General features: G+C 34.0%; 1 protein-coding gene across 3 annotated transcripts in view; it reads left to right on the plus strand.

Moving 5' to 3' along the window:
• Positions 1–21,422, plus strand: part of LOC111512431 (uncharacterized) — a 177,889-nt gene that overhangs the window by 10,162 nt on the left and 146,305 nt on the right. For all 3 annotated transcript variants that reach the window (XM_074179970.1, XM_074179969.1, XM_074179971.1), the window contains exon 3: positions 19,346–19,459. In XM_074179970.1, the coding sequence (XP_074036071.1) occupies positions 19,346–19,459 (114 nt within the window). The remainder of the gene's footprint in view (positions 1–19,345; positions 19,460–21,422) is intronic.

Here is a 21,422-nt window from a genome sequence, read left to right on the forward strand (position 1 = left end):
AAACTAGTACCTATTGTCTGAAAATTTTGGGTTAAAAAATACAATGTATTTATTTAATATCCCTCTCTTTTATTTTTTGAACGCATCAACTCGGAAAATTGAAATTTGGGATAATGAAATTAATGCATGATTACTTCATTTTGAAGTGAAATTGACAAATGAATCTTTCAAGATGGCAACTGGGTGCCATCTGGAAAAAAATTAAAAAAGGGGGTCTTGTGATGCATCTTTTTGAAGCTCCTGACAAATGCTTCACAACCCTAAAATATGAAGTCAATATCTTCAACTACTACAAAATGGCGGAACTTTTAATAATTGCCTGAATACATTGACATTTAACTACATAATATGAGGTAATAAGCTTGAGGTCAGTTCAGAAGATGCTCGAAATGGTGGCCTTGAACAGCCTATCCGATATTTCACGACGAACACTTTCGAACACAATAATAATAATAATAATAATAGCTTTATTGTGCATAAATCACACACAAAAGGTAGGGGTTAGCCTATGGCTATCTTCCACCCCTCCTGCTAAGTAATACAAATAACATTTATGAGCAATAAGGTAATCACCTAATATAATTCAATTTTCTTCAGCGGCAAAATTAAAAGAAAGAATATGATAAATACATCTCCGTTTGCAGAAAAGTAAAGGAAAACACTACACTACAATACATTACTCCTTGCTGGTCAACAAAGTTGATTTCAAATGATGTTTCACTTCATATAAAGATGAATTCAGGAGAGGAATTATCCTGTTCAAAAATAACGGTGCCAGATAGGAAATGCATCCTTCGTATTTAGATGTAACATGGTTTGGAATGTTGAAATTATTGAACCTGGTATTGATGCTACGGACGTACTATGAGCTCTAATAAATACAGGGGTATTTTGTTTTTGATGAGTTTAAAGAGAAATATTGTGATCAGATATTTCATTATACACTTTATGTTTAATTCTCTCAATTCTATCAAAAAAGGAGTAATGTGCTCTCTATAAGGTACACAGCAAACAAAACGCATACAAGAATTTTGAATGCGTTGCAACTTTTGTCGATTATATTCCGGTGGAGAATTATAATACACTGGAGCGCAGTATTCTATATGTGGATAGATGAGGGATTTCATTTCGGTTGATAGTTGATATTAAAATTTTTGAAGTGAATTCAGTTTGAAGAACGCTATTTTAAATATATTTTGGACATGGTCATTGAAGTCACTGGCTGTTCTTCCGGGATGGACGGATGAACTGGAGGCTTTTTGTTATGTACACTACTGGTAGTTGTCAATTTGGATACAAGTTCCCTCAAATATTTTCTACAGATGGGACGATTCGGAAAACGTTCATTGAAAATCCTTTCGGTGTCGTGGAAGTTACGCGTCGCACCGTAAATAAAAATCGTTTCAATTTTTTTTTCAATGGCCGAGAATTGACCATTTAGAGAGATTAAAAAATAACGTAACAAACCTTATCGGATTGTTGTAATTGCCATATGGCAGATAAAAAGGAATATTTCTAAAAATATCGATATTAATATGTTTGTCTTCAGGAAATTATTGAATGTTCCGCCATTCTGTAGTAGGTGAAGATATTGACTCCACATTCTGGGGTTGTGAAGTATTCGTCAGGAGCTTCAAAATGATTTGTCACAAGACCCCCTTTCCGTTTAATTTCTTTTTCCAGATGGTGCCCAGTCGCCATCTTGAAAGTTTGATCTGTCAATTTCACTTAAAAATAAAGTATACATGTATTAATTTCATTATCCTAAATTTAAATTTTTTGAGTTGACACGTTCAAAAAATAAAAGGGGGGCATTAAAGAAATGCACTGTTCATTTAATATTCAGCTATATGAGATTGACAGAAAACTCCAAGATAAACGATAATCACTGTTTATCTTTCACTGCTATTACTGCAAAGCAACTAGATCAAACAAGAGTCAGCATCATTCGTGATCTTACACCTAACAGCGCTTTTTTCAGCTGGTTAAAGCCTCAATAATAGACAATAGACCATAGTGGTGCATCGCGTTCATCTTCGATAACGTTTTGTTTGAGTTTTCTATCGATTCTACACATGACTTCTTCGTAGGGCAGATGTCCTTGCTCACTTTGTCTCAGGTTTGTTCTTGAATGGCAGTTAATTTCCACAGTTCCTTCTTCCTAGCATCAATAATAATGATTTTGGATATTCACGATTTGTTTTTGGTCTCTGGTTTCATATATTTTCTTTCCATTGAGAGCTGTAGAGAAATACAGAAAACGAATCTTGTCAACAATCGATGTGAAAGCTTTGCCTTGCAACGGACCGTCTTTGGAAGTCTCGTTCAACCTTGTCGCTTTCATAAAAGCAGACTGTTTACTCACACCCCTGCTCGTTCTTCCATTACAGTTGTTTCTGTTGAAATCATAGATATGATAGAAGGTATCCATGCTCATCTAACTCTAACAATGCATTTGTTGTTGTGTCTAGCATTATCCAAACAGCGCTGCCCGATGTTGGATTAAGTATGCTTCGTTTATGGGTTCTGAATTCATCTACTCGTAACTCATTTGAGTGCTTGAAGCCAACTAATATCAACTGAACAATTCTTGAAAACTATGGCAGAATATCGTGAAAGAATGCAGTTAATACAGTTTGACGTTATATACATATCTGGTGGAGTTAACTGGAAAATTTGGAAAATCAGAATACTTCAGTATCATTGATCACTTCCTCTAACACAATTTTTTTGAATATCATTATGTAATTATCGTCAATTCACATCAATTGTGGCAAAGTTGAGACCCAAAGAAAACAAAAGAAAGAACATTTTTCGAATTGGAGATTTTCAAGTGAATATTTTTAAATAATAATGAACCCTTCTGGAATTTACATCATCTTCAGAAGGAAATTGATTCGAGCGAGACAATTTTGCTACTCTGAAGTTAAGCCTTGCTCAACTTCTGCATATTTCAACTTGATGAGTAGAATTTGAACTTCTGGTGTGAAATGAATCTATTCAAACACTTTTTTCACTCCAGTGCTGAATATGCTGATGGGTTTTTCGCTAACGAAGTAAGCATAATTAGAAAAAAACTAGAACTAGTTACCTTCTTATTTCGTTAGCGAGACGCGCGTCGAAAGGCAGTATTTTGTTCTGGAAAAGCGGAAGTATTTGTATTAGATATATATTTTCTGATTGAAAGTGAATTTTTGTGGAGGAAAATCAGTTTTTCATCGACCTTCTCTGGATATTCACACCTTCCACAATCTGAAAAATATGAAAATTGTAATGGTGAACTTCATACACGTGTAGAAAATGCAAACTTTTCAGTTCATCCCGATCAATTACTGCATGAACTCAAAGTACTTTCCACAAAGGAAAATGTTATATTCATCAATAACTTGTCGTATTCAATAATTTTGCTTATCAAAAAAAAAAACTGAGCAATCATACAATACTTATCTCAACACAGTTCTTTCTTTGCTGATTATTTTCATTTCTCAACTTCTTCGACAGATGTCAAAGGAATTTTGAAATGTGAATTATGTCCATGTTGTTGATTGATTCCTGAAACATTCGATGTAATAAAAAGTTTTTTCTGACATCAGACGGTTGTCATTTTGCCACTATTCATATTTTTTCTCAGTGTTGTTGGGTTTTGTATATGTGAGTCAGATCTCAGTGTCATATCGTTCATTATGAGTCAGATAAACAGTATATTGAAAAAATAACAGTGGAAAATATATTTCATAGATATATATACTACATATATGATGTTCAGCACATTTTTTAGTCATTTAATGATTGTTAGAGAATGTGAACTGGATCATCAACTTTTAACGTCTAACGATTAGAATAACTAATCGTCAATTCAAACTGACTATTATGAAATTGAAAAAAATAATGGAACCCTTCAACGACTTCGTAGTTGCGCTACTGAATTTGCAGACGAATGTCTTTAAATATACACCAATTTTACAAAATTTGAATGAAAATTGTATGATCTGTTTCGCCACACATGGCACGCGACAAGACCGATAATTTGAGTATCATTAGTTTTATTTTACAACATTTGAAGGAATTACAATAATGGGAGTCACATGTGGTATTCGCGAAAAGAATATAATAATTTTGAAAATGGTATGTATGCATATTACTGTGTTATTAAATTCGCTCAGTTATCACGCGAGATTGGACCACGAATAAGGAAGAACTGATTCATGAAATTGTTTTCTTCACCAGGAAAAAAATTGTAAGAAGAGGTGGTTACGAAAAATAGTAATAATGATGATTTTTTCCAAAAATATTAATACTATTTGTTTTATATGGATGATGTTAAACTTTATGTCTCTGGAGAGACATAGTCTCAGTCCTTGAGGGTGGTGGAAGAGTACACGCATGATATCGGTATGAAATTCAGGTTAGATAAATGTGCAATGATCCATCTCAAAAGAGGACGATGCGGGGACTACGGAGAGGATGTGCAGCTCGTAGATGGAAGCATCCTACACCATTTGGATGCCGCAGAGACATATACTTACCTCTGGGTGGAACACCGTCAATCACAAGAAGTAACAATATTGAAAAACTCTCTCTGCGGCAAGTATCAGCACAAACTTCGACAGATCTGGTCATCGGACCTGTCGGGGAAGAACAAAGTTGCTGCAACAAATATGCTTGCCGTTCCAATGTTACTCTACCCGTTTGGAGTAGTGAAGAGGAGCTGTATCAACTCGAGGTAAAAACCCGAAAAATGATGCATCTCTATAGGAAAATGCATCTCAAATCGTCCGTTCTACGGTTGTACTTCCCCCGACAACAGGGAGGCCCTGGACTTTTGAGTTTGGAGTGTCTACATGACAAAATGGTACTGGATGTGGTCTGTGAAGTCGGAACCTGTAAAGTAGAGTTCGGATCCCGTTCTCTGCATGGTCCGCGACTATGAGAGATCAGGAATTGGAGCATTTCTCGTGAGGGCAGCTGCCCGAGCAGCTGATGAACTCGGTTTAGTTCTTGATACTGGACGAGGTGATGACAACTCTGTCAACGAGTTGGAACCTGTTCAGTGAAAGGCTCATATAAAAGCCTCAGAGATCACCTCACTTCTGCGGCAACATAAGGATGAGCCGATGCATTGGGTATTCTTTAATAACATTGGAGACCTTGGCTTATTAAAGTGCCTGACTTTCGCTTTCCTCAGGTCGAGTAGGCTGAAGTCGGAAACTGTGGGGTTAATCATGGCTTGACAGGATGGTGTCTTTAACACCTTAGTCTACTGGAGTCGCGTGATGGGTATAGGGTTTCCTGACACAAGGTGCAGGGACTGCCGCGAGGCGCCCGAGATCCTAATGCACTTGCCATTAGCATGTTCAGCAAATGCGGTCTCAGCCTATATCCATCGACATAACGCGGCTCTAAGAGTGCTTTATTACCATCTACGGCACTCTTACGGTATTGACGAGATACCGGTGTTGCCCTACGCTCCGGGGGATATTGAATCCGTTGTGGGCAATGTGAAGTGCCGAATTTATTGGAACTATTTTGTTCCCCCTCCTCCCAGGCTCATACAAACTAATGAGCCTGATGTAGTTCTTCTCGACCACCACAGCAAGATGATATTTGTCGTGGAGTTTTCAGCTCCTGTCGAGACGAATATCGTCCGAAAAGAGGAGAAAATACGGATAAAATATCGAAATTCATTATTATTGGAGTCCTTGGTGAAATGATGGCTTCTCTACTCTCGAATCTAGAAATCATACTGGCTTGCTGCACTAAGGCAGAAATCTTAGCCAGACACATGCAGAAGGCTGTCATTCTTGGCTCACTGCTCTTGCTCAGGGCACATGATTCTCGTACCCAATGATTACTCACTCCACGGTGTGTGAAATGGTCTTTGGTTGATAATGCTGGCGCGCCCTCATGAATGTATCGGGGCTTCGAGAGATAGGGCCTGACCAGCGCATACTACGGTAAAAAATTATAATAATAATGGTCTTTATTGGGTGAAATAGGATGCCTATAACAACCAAAAGACGAAGTTCAAAAGTTTAGTGTAGAACACTACAGGTTTGTTCTACCACGAAACCTCCTCAGCCAGCTACGAGAACAAAAATATAACTAATCCAAAAAAATATAAGAAGAAATACATTTTTAACGTGATATCAGCATTCGAATAATAACAAAAAAAAAATATACATATGAATATATTATTGAGTAGTCAAGTTTCTTTACCTAGTAGTTCAGTTTTCAATTTTTGCCTAAAAATACCTATTTCAAAATGTTTTAAATGGGAAGGGAGAAAAGTTTATTGAAAACATTGCATATCTGATACGTCACAATCACACTCGTAATTACAACAGTCGATGTCATACGAACTCAAATAAAGTGAAATGAAAAAGTCAGAATTGAACTCATAACTACACAAATTGAACTACTAGGTACAATAACATCAGTGAATTTACTAACTACTGCAAAATATATACTGATGAATCAAAGACCGAGTATGGAGTGAGTGGGCTGTGCATTCCTTGTACATTGACACCTCCATAGCTGGTCGATGCACTCAACGACCAGTGTATACACAGTGTATACGCTATATACCAATCTTTACTATTCTGTGGATTTGCACGAAACGAAACTCATGGTACCGACATGTTGAGTTCCATAGGATCATTTCAAAATAAATCTACTTTCGACCCCCTTGTAAGGATTATTCTTGCCAGAATTCATATTATGAAGGAAAGCGGTAGAACTGTCAGCTTCATGTGGGTGGCTAGTCATTGTGTCATAACGAACAACGAGAATATGGATAGGGCAGCAAGAATAGTTGCTAACTCCAACGAACATGAAGATGTACCACTCCACCTAGAAGATCTGGAAGAAGTGAATCTGATTGGCAAAATTTTTGGAATGAAACTGACGCGAAACTGAAATGCTCAAAACCAAGTGTGAATAAGCGAATCTCTCCATTGAAATTGACCAGAAAAAAACAAGTTATTCTCTATGTATTACATGTCAAACAATACTTACAATATATACTTGTAGAATATCCAGAATATGAGGAAACCAGGAGACAACATAATATAACTGGGGCAATGAAAGAAGTTCTATGTGATGATAGACGAATGTTAAGTAACTTGATGGCATTTTGTATATATATAATATATATATATATATATATATATATATATATATATATATATATATATATATATATATATATATATATATATATATAATCGAGAAGGGTTAATGCATTCAAGTTGCTGGAAAATAATTCCCACATTGATTTCAATTGAAGTGCCACCGGTAGACAGCTGTTTCAGCCTATTGGGCATCGTCAGTACCGGGCAGGTACTGATTGAAGACAAAATGTGAATAATCAAGAAAAGTACTTTTGAACGAAAGAACTACTTTCATTTGAGCATCGAATTATACCAAAATAACTGTAATGTTTGTATTCTGTTTATATTCCAAACATTCATTTATCTGGAAAATTCTGAATTCTACATCTTTATGGTGTTATAACTTCTGGAAGAGAAAAAATCAAGAGTGAAATAATCCCCGATCTATATCTTATTCTTCTAATCACGATGTGGTTTTCAGAGAACTACAACTTTATCGGCTGCCTGCGGATGTGGTTCGAACTGAAACCAACAGAAATCCACAATTTCCACATTTTTTAGAACGTTCTAAGAAGCAGATAAAATTACGAAATCCAGTTCTACTTCATGAGGGTTTTTCACAGCGTGGTTTCCTTATCATTCATGTGATTATCAATTTATAACAACAAAACTTAATCGATTCAAATCATTCATATAATAAATTTGTTCCTATTGTCCATATACAAATATCAATAGTTATTGGGTAATGCAAAGCAACGTCTTTTAGATTCATCATTTATGTTAAGGTCATAATTTTAGGATCATTTTGGACTTTATTTTGTATTTATTTGCTCTTCTATCAGAATGAAATCGAAAGAATATATACTTTCCACCCTTGAAATCCTCTTTCCAGGAAATACTCATAGTATGAAGTATACGACTGAAAATCGAAAAAACGCGAATGCTCTTGCGATAAAACCTCCTACTGTTGGAAGATGTTACTCTTAGAGTTCTATAAGGAAAGGATAGTCAAATATTTCTGGAAAGTCGCATTCAAAAATGAAAGTTATTACTTTCACAGTATTATTCGAAGAAACATACTGTGCAGAGTATTAATAAGACATCACTAATATAAACTTTTACGGCCGAATATAACTTTCTCAAAGCAATTTTCTCAGTTTTTTGGCCGTGGTCTGCAGGTTTTTATGCATGACGTTTCGTCTACTACTGCGACATTATCAAAGGCGAAGAGGTAACCGTCGAAGTGCTCGAGTTGTTCTCAACGCAGAAAATATAATGCTCGAATTTGTCTCTGGTTTTACATTATCATAGGTTGGCATGGTTTGTTTTGTCTTAATTGGATCACCTGACTTTGTTTGTGTATAATTGAGGACAGGTAGCCAGATTTAATTGATGTTCATTACCTCTTCTCTTGTATTGAAATTATTCCTGTGTTTTTGAATTTCCATTGCCTCTCTATATACTCTTGGATAGTAATTTTGAGTTTTATCGAGTATCAAAGGCAATGGAAATTCAAAAACACAGAAGTAATTTCAATAGACAAGAAGAGGCAATGAACAATAATGAAATCTGGCTACCTGTCCTTAATCATACACAAACAAGGTCGGGTAATCCAATTAAGAGAAACCAAGACACGCCCACCAATAATAATATAAAACCTGAGTCGAATACCAACGTTGGAAACAACGGGTTGAACGTTACCTCATCGCCTTTGATACTACCGCAGTAGTAAACGAAACGTGAGGCATAAAACCTGCGAACCACAGCCAAGAAACGAGAGAATAGCTTTAACACAACCAACACAAAGTTAATTGTTTAATTTTTTCTTAGTGAGTTTTTTTTCTATAACAAAAATAACTTTCAATTAAACACGTGTAATATGTTTACTAACTCACTCATGAACTGTTTGAAATAATGGTAATTTTCCACTGAATACTAGTTCTGTATTCGAACTCCACAACATTTTTGAAAACTTCGCTAAAGATTGAAACTGTCATACTGTTGTAATTTTCCTTTCAAGACCACTAATAATAATAAGTCATGTTCTATCAACAACCAGATTTAGGATGAGGAATTACAAACAGTGACCTTGGATATCATTCATCTGCTTGTTTACCAATCTGTCCATCCAGAAATATCACTTTCAACCTCTGTCAGGAAAAAAGTAACAAGAGGTGGAGCACCATTCTTCTGTTGAAGTGGATTATTCCCACTTTTAATTTGAGTTTCTGAATATTCAAAAAATTTGTTCTTCGTTATACAAGGTCCGGGTAATTAAACACGAGACTGCACGCACACGAGACGTCACCACGTGTGACGAAAAACAGGAGCAAAGTATCAATCTCAAATTTTGTTTGAAGGTGATTGAGAATGTTGAAAAAAACTCCGACTGAGTGCTATAAATTGGGGACCATTCTCTATCTCGTGCGCGTGTTTTTGAGTGGTGTAAACGCTTCAGTGGGGGCTGAGAGAGCAAGGATGTCCAAATCAAAATTCATTTGGGTAAGACTATCAACCAGACTATTTGTCAGTCTCGGCAACACTGTGAGAACGAGTTCGTAAGAAAGGCCCGAGTTGTGGAAGAACAACTCGTGGATTTTGCACCAGGACAACGCACCTGCCCATAACACGCTATCTGTGAAGCGGTATTTGGCCGATAAACGCACTCCAGTGCTCGAACTCGCGCCGTACTCGCCAGATTTGGTACCGTGCGACTTTCTTTTTGTTTCCGAAGATAAAATCTGCTTTAAAACGGACCCGATTAGAGTCGATGGAAGCGGTAGAGCAAAAAACGGCAGAGCTCCTAAAGGCCCTCACCAAAAAAGACTTCCAGCACTGCTTAGATCAATGGAAAAAACGTATGGGAAGGTGTGTGGCGTAACCAGTCTCGTTAATCAACAGCCAGACCTCGTATGCACTCTTCACAGGAAAATATGCATTGTCTTTCAAAAAAATGTACATTCATCGGTAAAACAGATAATTGGCATTATATTAGAGACGGCGTTGATTAGGTTAGACATCATTTCACGAAAATATTCATCTATTAAGCTAGTGAAATATTGGTTGTAGGGATGAAATGTATATTTCACTAATAGGGAAATATTTTAGTAGGAATTTGTATTAAAAAAAATCATGTTCGTATTTGACTACCACGTCATTGTTAGGCAAAGGCAGATGAACTTTCAATACTGTTTCATATTTGTTATGATCTGAAATAACATAAGTGCAACTTTGTCTACTCTTCAGAATTGATAAAATTTCACTTTAACATATTCTACAGAAATATATGTGTTCATGAAAATTTACCAGGTTCTATGAAGATACTAGTTCAATATTCTTCAGAAAAGTTTAGTAATGTGTCGTACAGTTTGAGAGAAACAAAGTATACATTTTCGGGAAACTGCATGGACCGAATGTTCTCAATTGAATACAATCGCTGCAAACAGTTTGTATAATTTCAATTTCCACTGGATACCATTTCAAACTCGAGTGCACTCACAATTATTCAGGGAAAGAACATGGACCGGTAATTGCAAATATTACATGAAAAAAACCGACACCATTCTTGCATAAACTTTTTTAAGTTGATGACTACAGTTATGTTAATACTGTTACTTTTTTATTGCCTAGGCACCTGTTATTTTCGAATCTTATTTGTTTTAAAGAACGCCGCCAATTTGTGAGATTTTGTTCTATTTATTTCACTGCGAAGAAGCAATTTCAATTTACATAATATTGGAAAGAACTAGGACGTGCCATTATATCCTAATCCGGAGTAACGTCGATTTGAAGGAAGCGGTTAGACAATTTGTAAAAAAAATGCTAGTTGTGAAGAAGACTAGATACGAATGAGTGATCTCACATACTATGAGGGTCAGAAAAATTGGCGCATTAAAACTGTTATCAAGCTCAATAACCAGTACTGAGACGATTGCGAACAGCTATGATGCTCCTTATAAATAGCTCCTTAGGTTATTAACATTGCCTACACAGAACACTACGCTAATAAGCATAACAGTGAACGAAAAATGAACAATTCCTTAAATTTTTGTATATGTTTTTTTCTCGGTGTCATAATATTTGCATCGTGAGTTAGGCACACTACCACTTGCGCCAATATACAGCGCTGCACATATTTTATATTACTAATAATGTCAAAAATGTAATCCCCTTTTCAAATGATGAATAAAGGTTTCTATGGCTGATTTTGAAACTCATTTTTGCAGTATCTAGTTTTGAAATCTACATGTTAATCAAAGCTCAAATGTCTCTGAAAAGTTGTCTTCCCTCTGGATAACTCTCGTGATATAAATTGCGCTGCTTCTGCATTTTCCCGGGACTATCATATCACATTTTTCGTAATTCTCATATTTCATTGCGAATGTGTTTGAAAATTGTACAAAAACTACTAATTGAAGAGCGTCTTTACATCCTATATCAAAATTTGACAGATATAGTTTAAGTAAACGATACAGTGCAACCTACCTTCCAACAGCTCCCCTTCATTAATATAGTTAGGGAGCTAACTAATTTCGTTATTCAATAAATAATCATTTCTGATCATATAAGAATCACAATAACTATATAATATAATAAAATTAAAATAAATATTAAAATATATAACAGGGTGATAATTGAAAATTATCTACGGTTAAAAGTAGTGAAACAAATTTTGAACAAAAATTGGTCTAACATTGAAGAACACTGTGAATTAGACAAAATTACATTGACGAATATTTTTGATTTTATTTTTGATTCAACATATTTTATATTTGAAGACAAATTTTATAAACAAATATTTGGCACACCTATGGGTTCCACCATTTCACCAATTTTATCGAGTTTTGTTTTAGATGAGCTTATTGATGACTGTATTCAAAAATTATCTTTCCGTATTCCATTTATCAAACGTTTTGTAGATGATTTGATTCTGACCATACCTACAGATGGAAAAGAAGAAATTTTGAATGTATTTAATTCATATGATCTCAATATCCAATTCACTATTGAAGAGGAAATAAACAACTTAATTCCTTTCCTCGATATGGAGTTATTGAGATCAGAACACAATATTATCATCACTGAATGGTACAGAAAACCAACATCAAGTAATAGATTTATTAATTACCATTCCTATCATCCAAATAAAATGAAAATCAATTTAATAAAATCATTAAAAAACAGAATCATCAAAATTACCCATCCCGATTTACGAAACCAAAGTTTGTCTAATTTCAGTAAAATTCTGATCCAAAATTCTTATCCTAAATCTTTAGTAAACAGAATTTTATTTTGTGAAAGAACAAACTTTCAAAATAATAATGAAGAAGTTGAACATAACAACGTTATACCTTCATTCATATATAAATCACTCCCTTATATTCAAGAATTGACACCAAAATTAATTAATGTATTCCGAAATAATAACCTCAAAATATCTAAAACAAATGTCACTTCTATATCTAAATTATACAGTAAAGTAAAAGCTCCAATTTCAAATAAACAAAAATCCAATTTAGTATACAAAATTTCTTGTACGGATTGTTCTAAAACATATATAGGACAAACATCTAGACCTCTAAGTAGTCGCATCACTTCCCATAAGAGCGACTGTAGATGAAATGTTAATTCTTGTGCATTAACAGAACATGTTAATTTGGAGGATCATAAAATGAATTTTGAAAATCCAAATATTTTAGATAGAGAAACCAATACAACGAAAAGAATATTTTTGGAAATGATACATATTAATAACGAAGAACATTCAATGAATAAACGAACTGATATTGATAGTCTTAGCAAAATTTACTCGTACCTACTGAAATATGATAAAGAAAATAAAAAATCTAGTAATTCGAGTATCATTCAGAATTTTCCCACTTGACATTGTCAGCCAAAATTTTTATCAACTGTCATTTATTAATGTTTTTCTATCTGTTTTTGAACCATTTTATATTTTATTCTCACGTTAGTAAGTTCTCCATATTTATATATTTTTTACAAGATATATAATCTTATTATTGTAGTTGTCCTGACGAAGGTGTGAAATATACCGAAAGCTTGACATATAACAAAGAGTTTTCTTTGTAACAGCCTAGCTATTGACTGCAACCTCACGAATTAAATCGATTTATAGTTAATCCAGTCACTAATTATTCTGTTATATATATATATATATATATATATATATATATATATATATATATATATATATATATATATATATATATATATATATACAATCGATCGCTTCAAAAACACATAACTAACTTTCTTCTTCTGATAATTCCTCTTCCATATTTGCTGTTTTACTATCACTGTATCCATTTGCACCAATAATGAATTTATTTCCATCATTGATATGGAAGTGTCCAATCCCCATATAGTATTTTTCAACTGAAGTTACTTTTTTAAATCCTTTTTGCTAATCTTCTTCGGTAATATCAGATACTTCTTCTTTAACTTGCTCTATCACCTTCTTATCAAATTTTGAAAAATTATTTTTACGCCTGATGCTTTGATTCAATTTTCCTCAAATCAACTCGATGGGATTGAAAACACAAAAATAGGGGGATGTCTCAATATGGTGTTCCATACTTTTCAGCAATACTCTCAAGGGCATACACTTTTTCACATGTTTTTGTCTGTAAAATTTCAAATAGTTGGTTTTTGGTATAGTTATCTTCAAAATACAAATTGATATCCGTTGAAAAACTTTGTATATCATCTTTCATCGAAATTTTATTCAGTACTTTTATGAGATGTCGCGAACGATAGGAAGCGTTGTCAAGAACTATTACACTATTCGCATCCAAATTTGGGACCAATGTGTTTTCAAACCATTCCTCAAAAATATAATCTTCCATGTTCTTATGATAGTCAACATTGCAGTCCTCAAGTTTTTTTCCACATAATTTCAAAGAATTCGGAACCCATCCTTTACTTCCTCCGCAATGCACAATGATTAGTCGCGATCCTTTGTTTGCAGGCATGTTAGGCGTACACATTCTCGAACCATTAGTCCAACCTTTCGTAACTGTGTCGTGAGTGTCATACCAAGTTTCGTCCAAATAGAAAATTTGCCGTTGTTTTTGTCTATATTTAGTTATTTGTTATAAGTGATTGTTACGCAATTCCACTTTTCTTCTGCTTTCCATAACTGTTTGACGTTTGTTTATTATTTTGAATCTAAATCCTTGATTCTTTATCCAATTGTGAAGAGTTTTGTCACTGCAGCGCACATTATGTCCGGAAGTATTCAAATTCTTCCTTATGATTTCAGTTGTAGGTTGTAACGGTCGTATATTATTTTTTTCAATGATTTTATTAGATGAACATCTAAAGGTTTTGGTAATCCTGAATCACATCGCGTTTTGCATTCATAAGGTTTGTTTTTGACTATTTTACATACAGTTGAGAAAGGAATTTTGGTTAAACCTGATGTTGCTTGTAATAGTTTGTTTCCTTCGAAACCAAACGTGAGATGTAGATATTTATATACATTGAAACATACTCTCTGTGTTTCCATATTCAAATACATATGAAATCTTATTCACTTGTATCTCTTTTTCGCATTGTTCACCATCGCTATTGGAATAACTACACTGGAAAAAGTCTGCGTTGTTATCACACTCGTTATTACTATTAATACTTGTCCAAAGACGCCACATTTCAAACAGATAACAATTTTTTAGAGTAATTATAACTACACCAATACCGAATTTCAACCCTTATATCGCAATCAGTTCCTGAACTGAACACGACGGCGATAACCATCCCCGCATTCCCCTTTTTCTATTCGTCATCGTAACATGACTTCAAATTCAATTTTATGACTCTTCAGCCAATCATAAAACTCGGTTAACAAAAATTATCCAATACGAACAGCCAAGTCTACAGTCCACGAGGACTAGTTTGTTGCCGGTTCATTTCTATTTATTGTTTTTTTTGGCCGTTGAGAGTGCTGCCAACTTTGAAAGTTGTACAATATCGTTTACTTCGACTATACCAGTGAAGGTTTGCATTCTGTTTTATCGTCGCATCGTCTAAAGCCTACTTGATCGAAGTATGCGTTTCAAAGTCTACATGAAAAAGCCTAAAAGCTCTGTATTTCAAAGATGCAAAACATCAAGTGTGCTACCTTTTTGGGAGTTAATTTTGACCTCTATTGAAATATACTAGACTATACAGGGTGCCTCATTAAAAAAAAATAGTTTTCCATCAATCAATAATTGATATCTCATTTGAAAAAATAAATTTTCCACATCATTGGATTCTACTTAAAAAAGTGCTTGCGAAATATTTATATAGAAATAAGGAAATTTTTGATAGATAAAAAGTTACAGCAACTTTTCGAAAATGCACATTTTTGGAAAACATGCTACGTAACTCTTTAACGGTGATAGATATCGATATGCGGTTTTCAGCATGAAAGTCATAAAATTTGACCCCCAGACACAGCCACTAGTTTTCATCTATCTAGTTTGAAAACTGGAGTTACTTTTTAAAAGTGTCCAATTTGGCCCACTCTGTACAGAAACGCTGAGTGACAAAAGATAAATTACGTATATTGGGGCCGTACCGACGTGCATAAAGTCTTTTTCTCATGTCTTTGTTCATTGACCATATTTCAAATATGATGAAATGGTTTGACACATACTTCAAAATGTTTAGTCACGTGTGAAATTAATGTTCAAGTATTGAAAGGTTGTAAATGTCTAATAAAGCATTATGTTTTACAGCCATCAACAAATGTCTGCACTGAAACTGCAGGAATTAAAATTAATTTCGAAACCGCACACAAACACATCGTTAAAGTCAAAGAATAGTTCATCGATTACGTATTTCATTTATTCCATTTGAAATTTACGATATCTCGAATAGTTATTGGAGATACGAATAACGCAAAGAAGAACCGCTGGAAAAAATAAGGACTAATAATGTGAAGAATGAATAGTTTTTTCCTTAGCGAAAATTTCGCAAATTTGTGAGTAGCACGGGTTCATTAAACCATTCTCAGGAGTTTACTTGAGAATGGTTTTTTAATAAACCGAAACCGGTCGTAACAAATAAAAATCCTAGTAGAAATTAGACAAAAGTTAATTTTTCTATCCTATATTCAATACAGGATTAAATTCGCTTCAGTCTCAATTGTTGAGTATGACTTTTACTGCCACTACTGACGTTACTCCGATAATGAGTAGTATACGTAAAAATAAACGGCTTCACTCAAGGACTTACATAAATACAAAAATACTTATACTTTCTCACGAAATATTTTACTTATCTCACTGATTTACTTTCTTGTTCTATACTTGTGATGCACTGTTTGAAACTTTTAGGTCAGGTTAGGTTAGATCGAAAGTGAGTGGGTCAATGTGGCTCATACCTATTCACACTCGACCAAATAAACCCAGCTTCTTAACGAAGCCGATTAGTTTGTATGGAGAGTGGTTTTTCAAGTCAGATGGTAAGAATACGGCTCTGCCGAACTCTAAAAACCTGATTCGGTCCCCAGCGGGGCAGGCACAAAGTATATGATACGCTGCTCTATCATAAATGAGGTAGTCGGATAGTCAAGGTACAAGTTTTCCACCTTGATACCCGCGACAACCTTCCCATATGAGGGTTTTTGCACGTCAGCTACACTTGCCTTAGATTCAACCGTGCAGGGCTTTTTCGCCTCTGGTTTTGGTAGATCATCTTGAGCGCAAACGTTTGCTAACCTGCTCATGGGGAGTTTGTTCCCCCACTTGAGATAGATTCTGCGTACGCCGCTCAGGAATTTGGTGCAAGGCGGATTAAGGATTAAGCCATCGTTGGGATGACATTCAGTTAGGGAATGAACCACAAGTGATTTTGTCATTTCCTTATCCAGTGAGGCTACGTGGAAGCAGGCATCCGATGGCCGGTTTGATCAACCCCCACATCCCAAGCCAATGCACTCGCCAAAAACAGCATGCACAGTGGTTCAGGCAGTGAAAGATGAACAGGGATAGCCAACACGCCTTTGGAATCTTTGGTCTAGTAATGAATATTACTGGAGTTTTTTCCCAACACCAAAACGTTTATTTAACACCTCGAGAGGTGTTTCGATCACCAAGTGATCATCTTCAAGAGGAAGATCAATCTAACAATACTTACAAAGCTATCCTCATTTATACCATAGATACCTGTTCTAGGTACCATCGTTATTCACCAATACCTAATGGTACACTATATATCTTGTTAAAATAATATTTTATTCATTAGATTTACCTGACTATTACATGAGAACACATTGTAAAATTAATTCAAGACAAGTAGATAGGGCAATATTGTGAAATTGAATTTTATATAGCTTATAATATTTGAATTATTAGATTTACCTAACTATTACATAAGGACACACCGTAAAATTAATTTAAGAAGAAGAAATCAATTTCATATAGTTTATTATATTTCAATTATTAAATTTACCTGACTATTACATAAGGACACATTGAAAAATTAATTTAAGATAAGTGTATATAAGTAAGTATACAAGTAAGTATAAGTAATGTGAACTTAATTTAAGACACTTAAGATGCAGGTACCTATGGTATAAATAAGGATAGCTTTGTAAATATGGATAGTTTGATCTTCCTCTTGAAGATGATCACTTGGTGATCGAAACACGTGTCGAGGTGTTAAAATAACGGTTTGGTGTTGGGAAAAACTCCAGTAATATTTCTTGTTCTATGTTTTGTTTTTGTAGTGAGACTCGTATAGCTAGGAATTGTGTAGACCAAAATGCCACGTAGGAACAATAAAGATGGATGTTCTGCATTCAATTATATATTTCATTCCAGTGAATATTTCACCTTTCTCACGGTTTTTTCCACTTTTTATTCATTTATTCATTTCATACACTATTCTACAGGATGAACCCAATTACAGAATAGGGAGAAACAGTGGCATTTACAAATATCTACTTACATAATATAATTTGTAAAACTATTAAAAAAAATGAAAACAGAACTGTCAGTTAGTTAAGAAATGTCTTTTGATATCTATAACCTGGAGTTGAATATATCTACGACACGACTAAGAGAATTAGAGGTATCGCACATTTGTTTGCGGAGTGTTGAGATGAAAGATGACACTATTCCTAGATGATCGTCTAGGAACCCAAAAATTCAACATATGTAACAATTGAGAGCAGGTAATGATATTGTTTATGTCCTTGAATAAAACAAGAAATTGATAATATTTACGCCTTACCTCGAGACTACAAAATTTGTGAGTTTCAAGATTTTCATTATAGGGTATTCCTACAGTAGGATTCCTTGCCTTCAAGTTTGAAAGACATATATTTTAGGAAGCGCCTCTATAGGGCTTCTAGTTGATTTATATGTACCTGATAGTATGGAGTCCACACAACACATGCATATTGTAGCCTAGATCGAACAAAAGTGAAATAAAGTAATTTCAATGTTGAAGCTTATCTTTACCCATAAAATGTCTGAATTCCATAATTTTCAAACAGTTATAGTTCTTCTTCAAGATTTTCGGTTGGCAACATTGAGACTGGCTGTTAATTTCATTAGTTCGGACTTCCATTGTCTAATAAGATATAAATTGATTTGGGATACCTGAAAGACTCTGTAAAAAAATAAAAAAGAGATTAGCTGAAAAATGACAATTATATAAAGAAAAAAAAACTGAAATTACAATGAAATGAAATACAAGCAACAATCAAAAAATTGAACTATTAACACGAGCTGGAAATTAAAAATTATTAACAAGAAATAAAAATTAAAAGATTCCAAGCCAAGTTATTCCATCAAGCCAAGCTGAGTTACTTATAGATTCTTTCGGGGATTTCAAATCAATTTATATCATATTGGAAAATGGAAGTCAAAACTAATGACATGCACCACGAAACATTGTCAACCACCTTCAAACAAGCAAGCTAAGTTATATCAATACTCGGTTCGTTCATGAAAATCAAAAGGCAGAAGACAAAAAAATCAAAAAATTATTCATATAGTAGATATTGTTTTTTTATTGAAAACTTTATTCAAACATGCATACGAGTAGGTACATTTGAATATCGTTCAAATTTTCAATTTTGTTTTTGGAATGTTTTCAATAGGGAATGAAAAACCTATGAGTTGTGTTATTTTCCCACTGGAGGGTGTTGAAACGTCCACTATAAAATGCATCATTTCGTGCCTTAAATTCAACATAAAATAATTTGCTAATTTCAATTTCAGGAAAGTCGTTCTCAATTACCATCACAGTATCGACCATGCCACCACAAGTAGCAACCTACAATAAGGCTATTAAAGTTACTGTTGATGGCCCCAGGGAACCCCGATCCAAAACAAGTAAGTTCAAATCATTGTATATCTTCTGGAAAACTAAGGCAAAAGCAAATGACAATATATTTAAGTAACACTATTATGTGAGTATTTACATGCGTGTTCAATAGTTACTAAATTGCACCTACTTCCAGTATTAATCTAATCACCAACTTCAAAAATTTGAAAGCAAATTCGTGGAAGAATAATTTGCTTCCATTATCTTTTATTCTTTGGAAAAAGTTTTCTCATTGGACCAATATAAATTTTTCTACAAGAACATCTTGTGGCCCTATAGCTTATTTCAGCGGTTTTTATATAAAAAAAGGAAAGATAATAATCTACTATTATGATACGAGGTATTGATAATTGTTGTAATATTTTGTTTTAAATAGTTATAATAACCGTATCATAATAATCCCAGGTTTTTTTTTATTATGATTTTATAAATTTTAATTTTGTTATTGAATAATTCTAGACTGAATTGAAGGGGTTATATTTTTTAGGAGTGATTAATTTTTGGGAAAGAAAGTTTTTGGAGAGTTACTTCCTTCCTTTCTTTGGAAACTCCCTCATCCTTCTTTTTTTGTATCAAGATGGAGTAGTAGAAAGCCAAAAACTTTCTTTCCCAAAAATTCTAGACTCTTCCACAAAGTTTATACTTTATCTTTTCATCTTGTGGAGCATTACTTTACTCTCAGGGGGAGTTCTTTGATAACCAGCTCTCTTGTTTATAATGTTATAGAATTCAACAATCATCAAATTTGAAAAAAAAAAATAGAAAAACTACAATTTTCAAAGAATTTGAAAAAAAATTAATAATTATGAAAATTGAATGAATTAATAAATGAATGATTAAGTCATGAACAAGATGACATTCATCAATTCAGCAAATTTTCATCCTAAATTAACAAATTTCTATCAATATACTAAAGTTATGAATTTCACTAGTTCGGACTTCCATTGTCTATTATATAAAATGATTTGAAATCCCTGAAACAAGTAAAAAAAAAAAGAATAATTAAAAAAGAATAGTTGAAAATAACAATTATATTAAGCAACAATAAACCTGAAATGAAATGATAGTAAAATAACCTACAAGTAAAAATATAATAATTGAATAAATAAAAATTAAAGGAATGCAAAAAGAAAATAATAAAAATAAAAAAGTGTAGAGATTCCAAGTCACGTTAGTTCACGACGTTTCGATTGTTGGTATCTACAATCGTCTTCGGGTGATGACTGGACTGATTCCTCCGAGAGATGACTATTTTATAGGTCGTTGAAATACTTTCACTTTCTCTACTTTCCATTTTCCGCTTCACTGATTCCGTGAGAGATGACCGATTTGGCGGGAGTTGGTCATTTCTCGTTTGATGATGGGTTTCCATATGTTTCGTATATCTACGCTGGCCTGGCTGAATACGTTGTTGGACAACATGTATGCGGCTTCCTTAAATTTTCTCCTGAACCAATGTTCCTCTCTGTGCAAGATCTCAGCTTGGGACCACTCGATGTTGTGTTGATGGGTCCAAACATGGTCTGCTACTCCTGATTTGCTGGTTTCTCCTCGTTGTGTGTGCTTCTTGTGCTCGGCAATGCGAATATTCAATGGCCTCTTAGTTTCACCAATATAGGTGGTTAATTGAGCTGTCAAATATACTTATGTTTATACAGGATTATCAGACGATTGTCCCAATTGGATTCGAAAATTCCCAACTGATATTCAAATCTTCCACCCGATTTTGAATTCTTTATGATTTTAATTCGTTGGATTTAAAATCATGACCATACGATAGTGAAATAATATTTGACAGTATGTAAAGGTAACTATTGAATGTCGCTACTTTATGCAGATATGAAGGAATCATGTATGCAGAAAATGGCAAAATCATGTTCATCATCAATTTCAGTAAGAAATTATTGAGGTATTCACGTCCGTTGGTAAATTGAATCGATGGGTGAATGGAATTGAAAAATTCGACAAACT

This window comes from Leptinotarsa decemlineata, unplaced genomic scaffold (assembly GCF_025532065.1).
Source record: "Leptinotarsa decemlineata unplaced genomic scaffold, Ldec_3_MD MMD2_tig00026282_RagTag_RagTag, whole genome shotgun sequence".
NCBI classification, from domain to species: domain Eukaryota; kingdom Metazoa; phylum Arthropoda; class Insecta; order Coleoptera; family Chrysomelidae; genus Leptinotarsa; species Leptinotarsa decemlineata.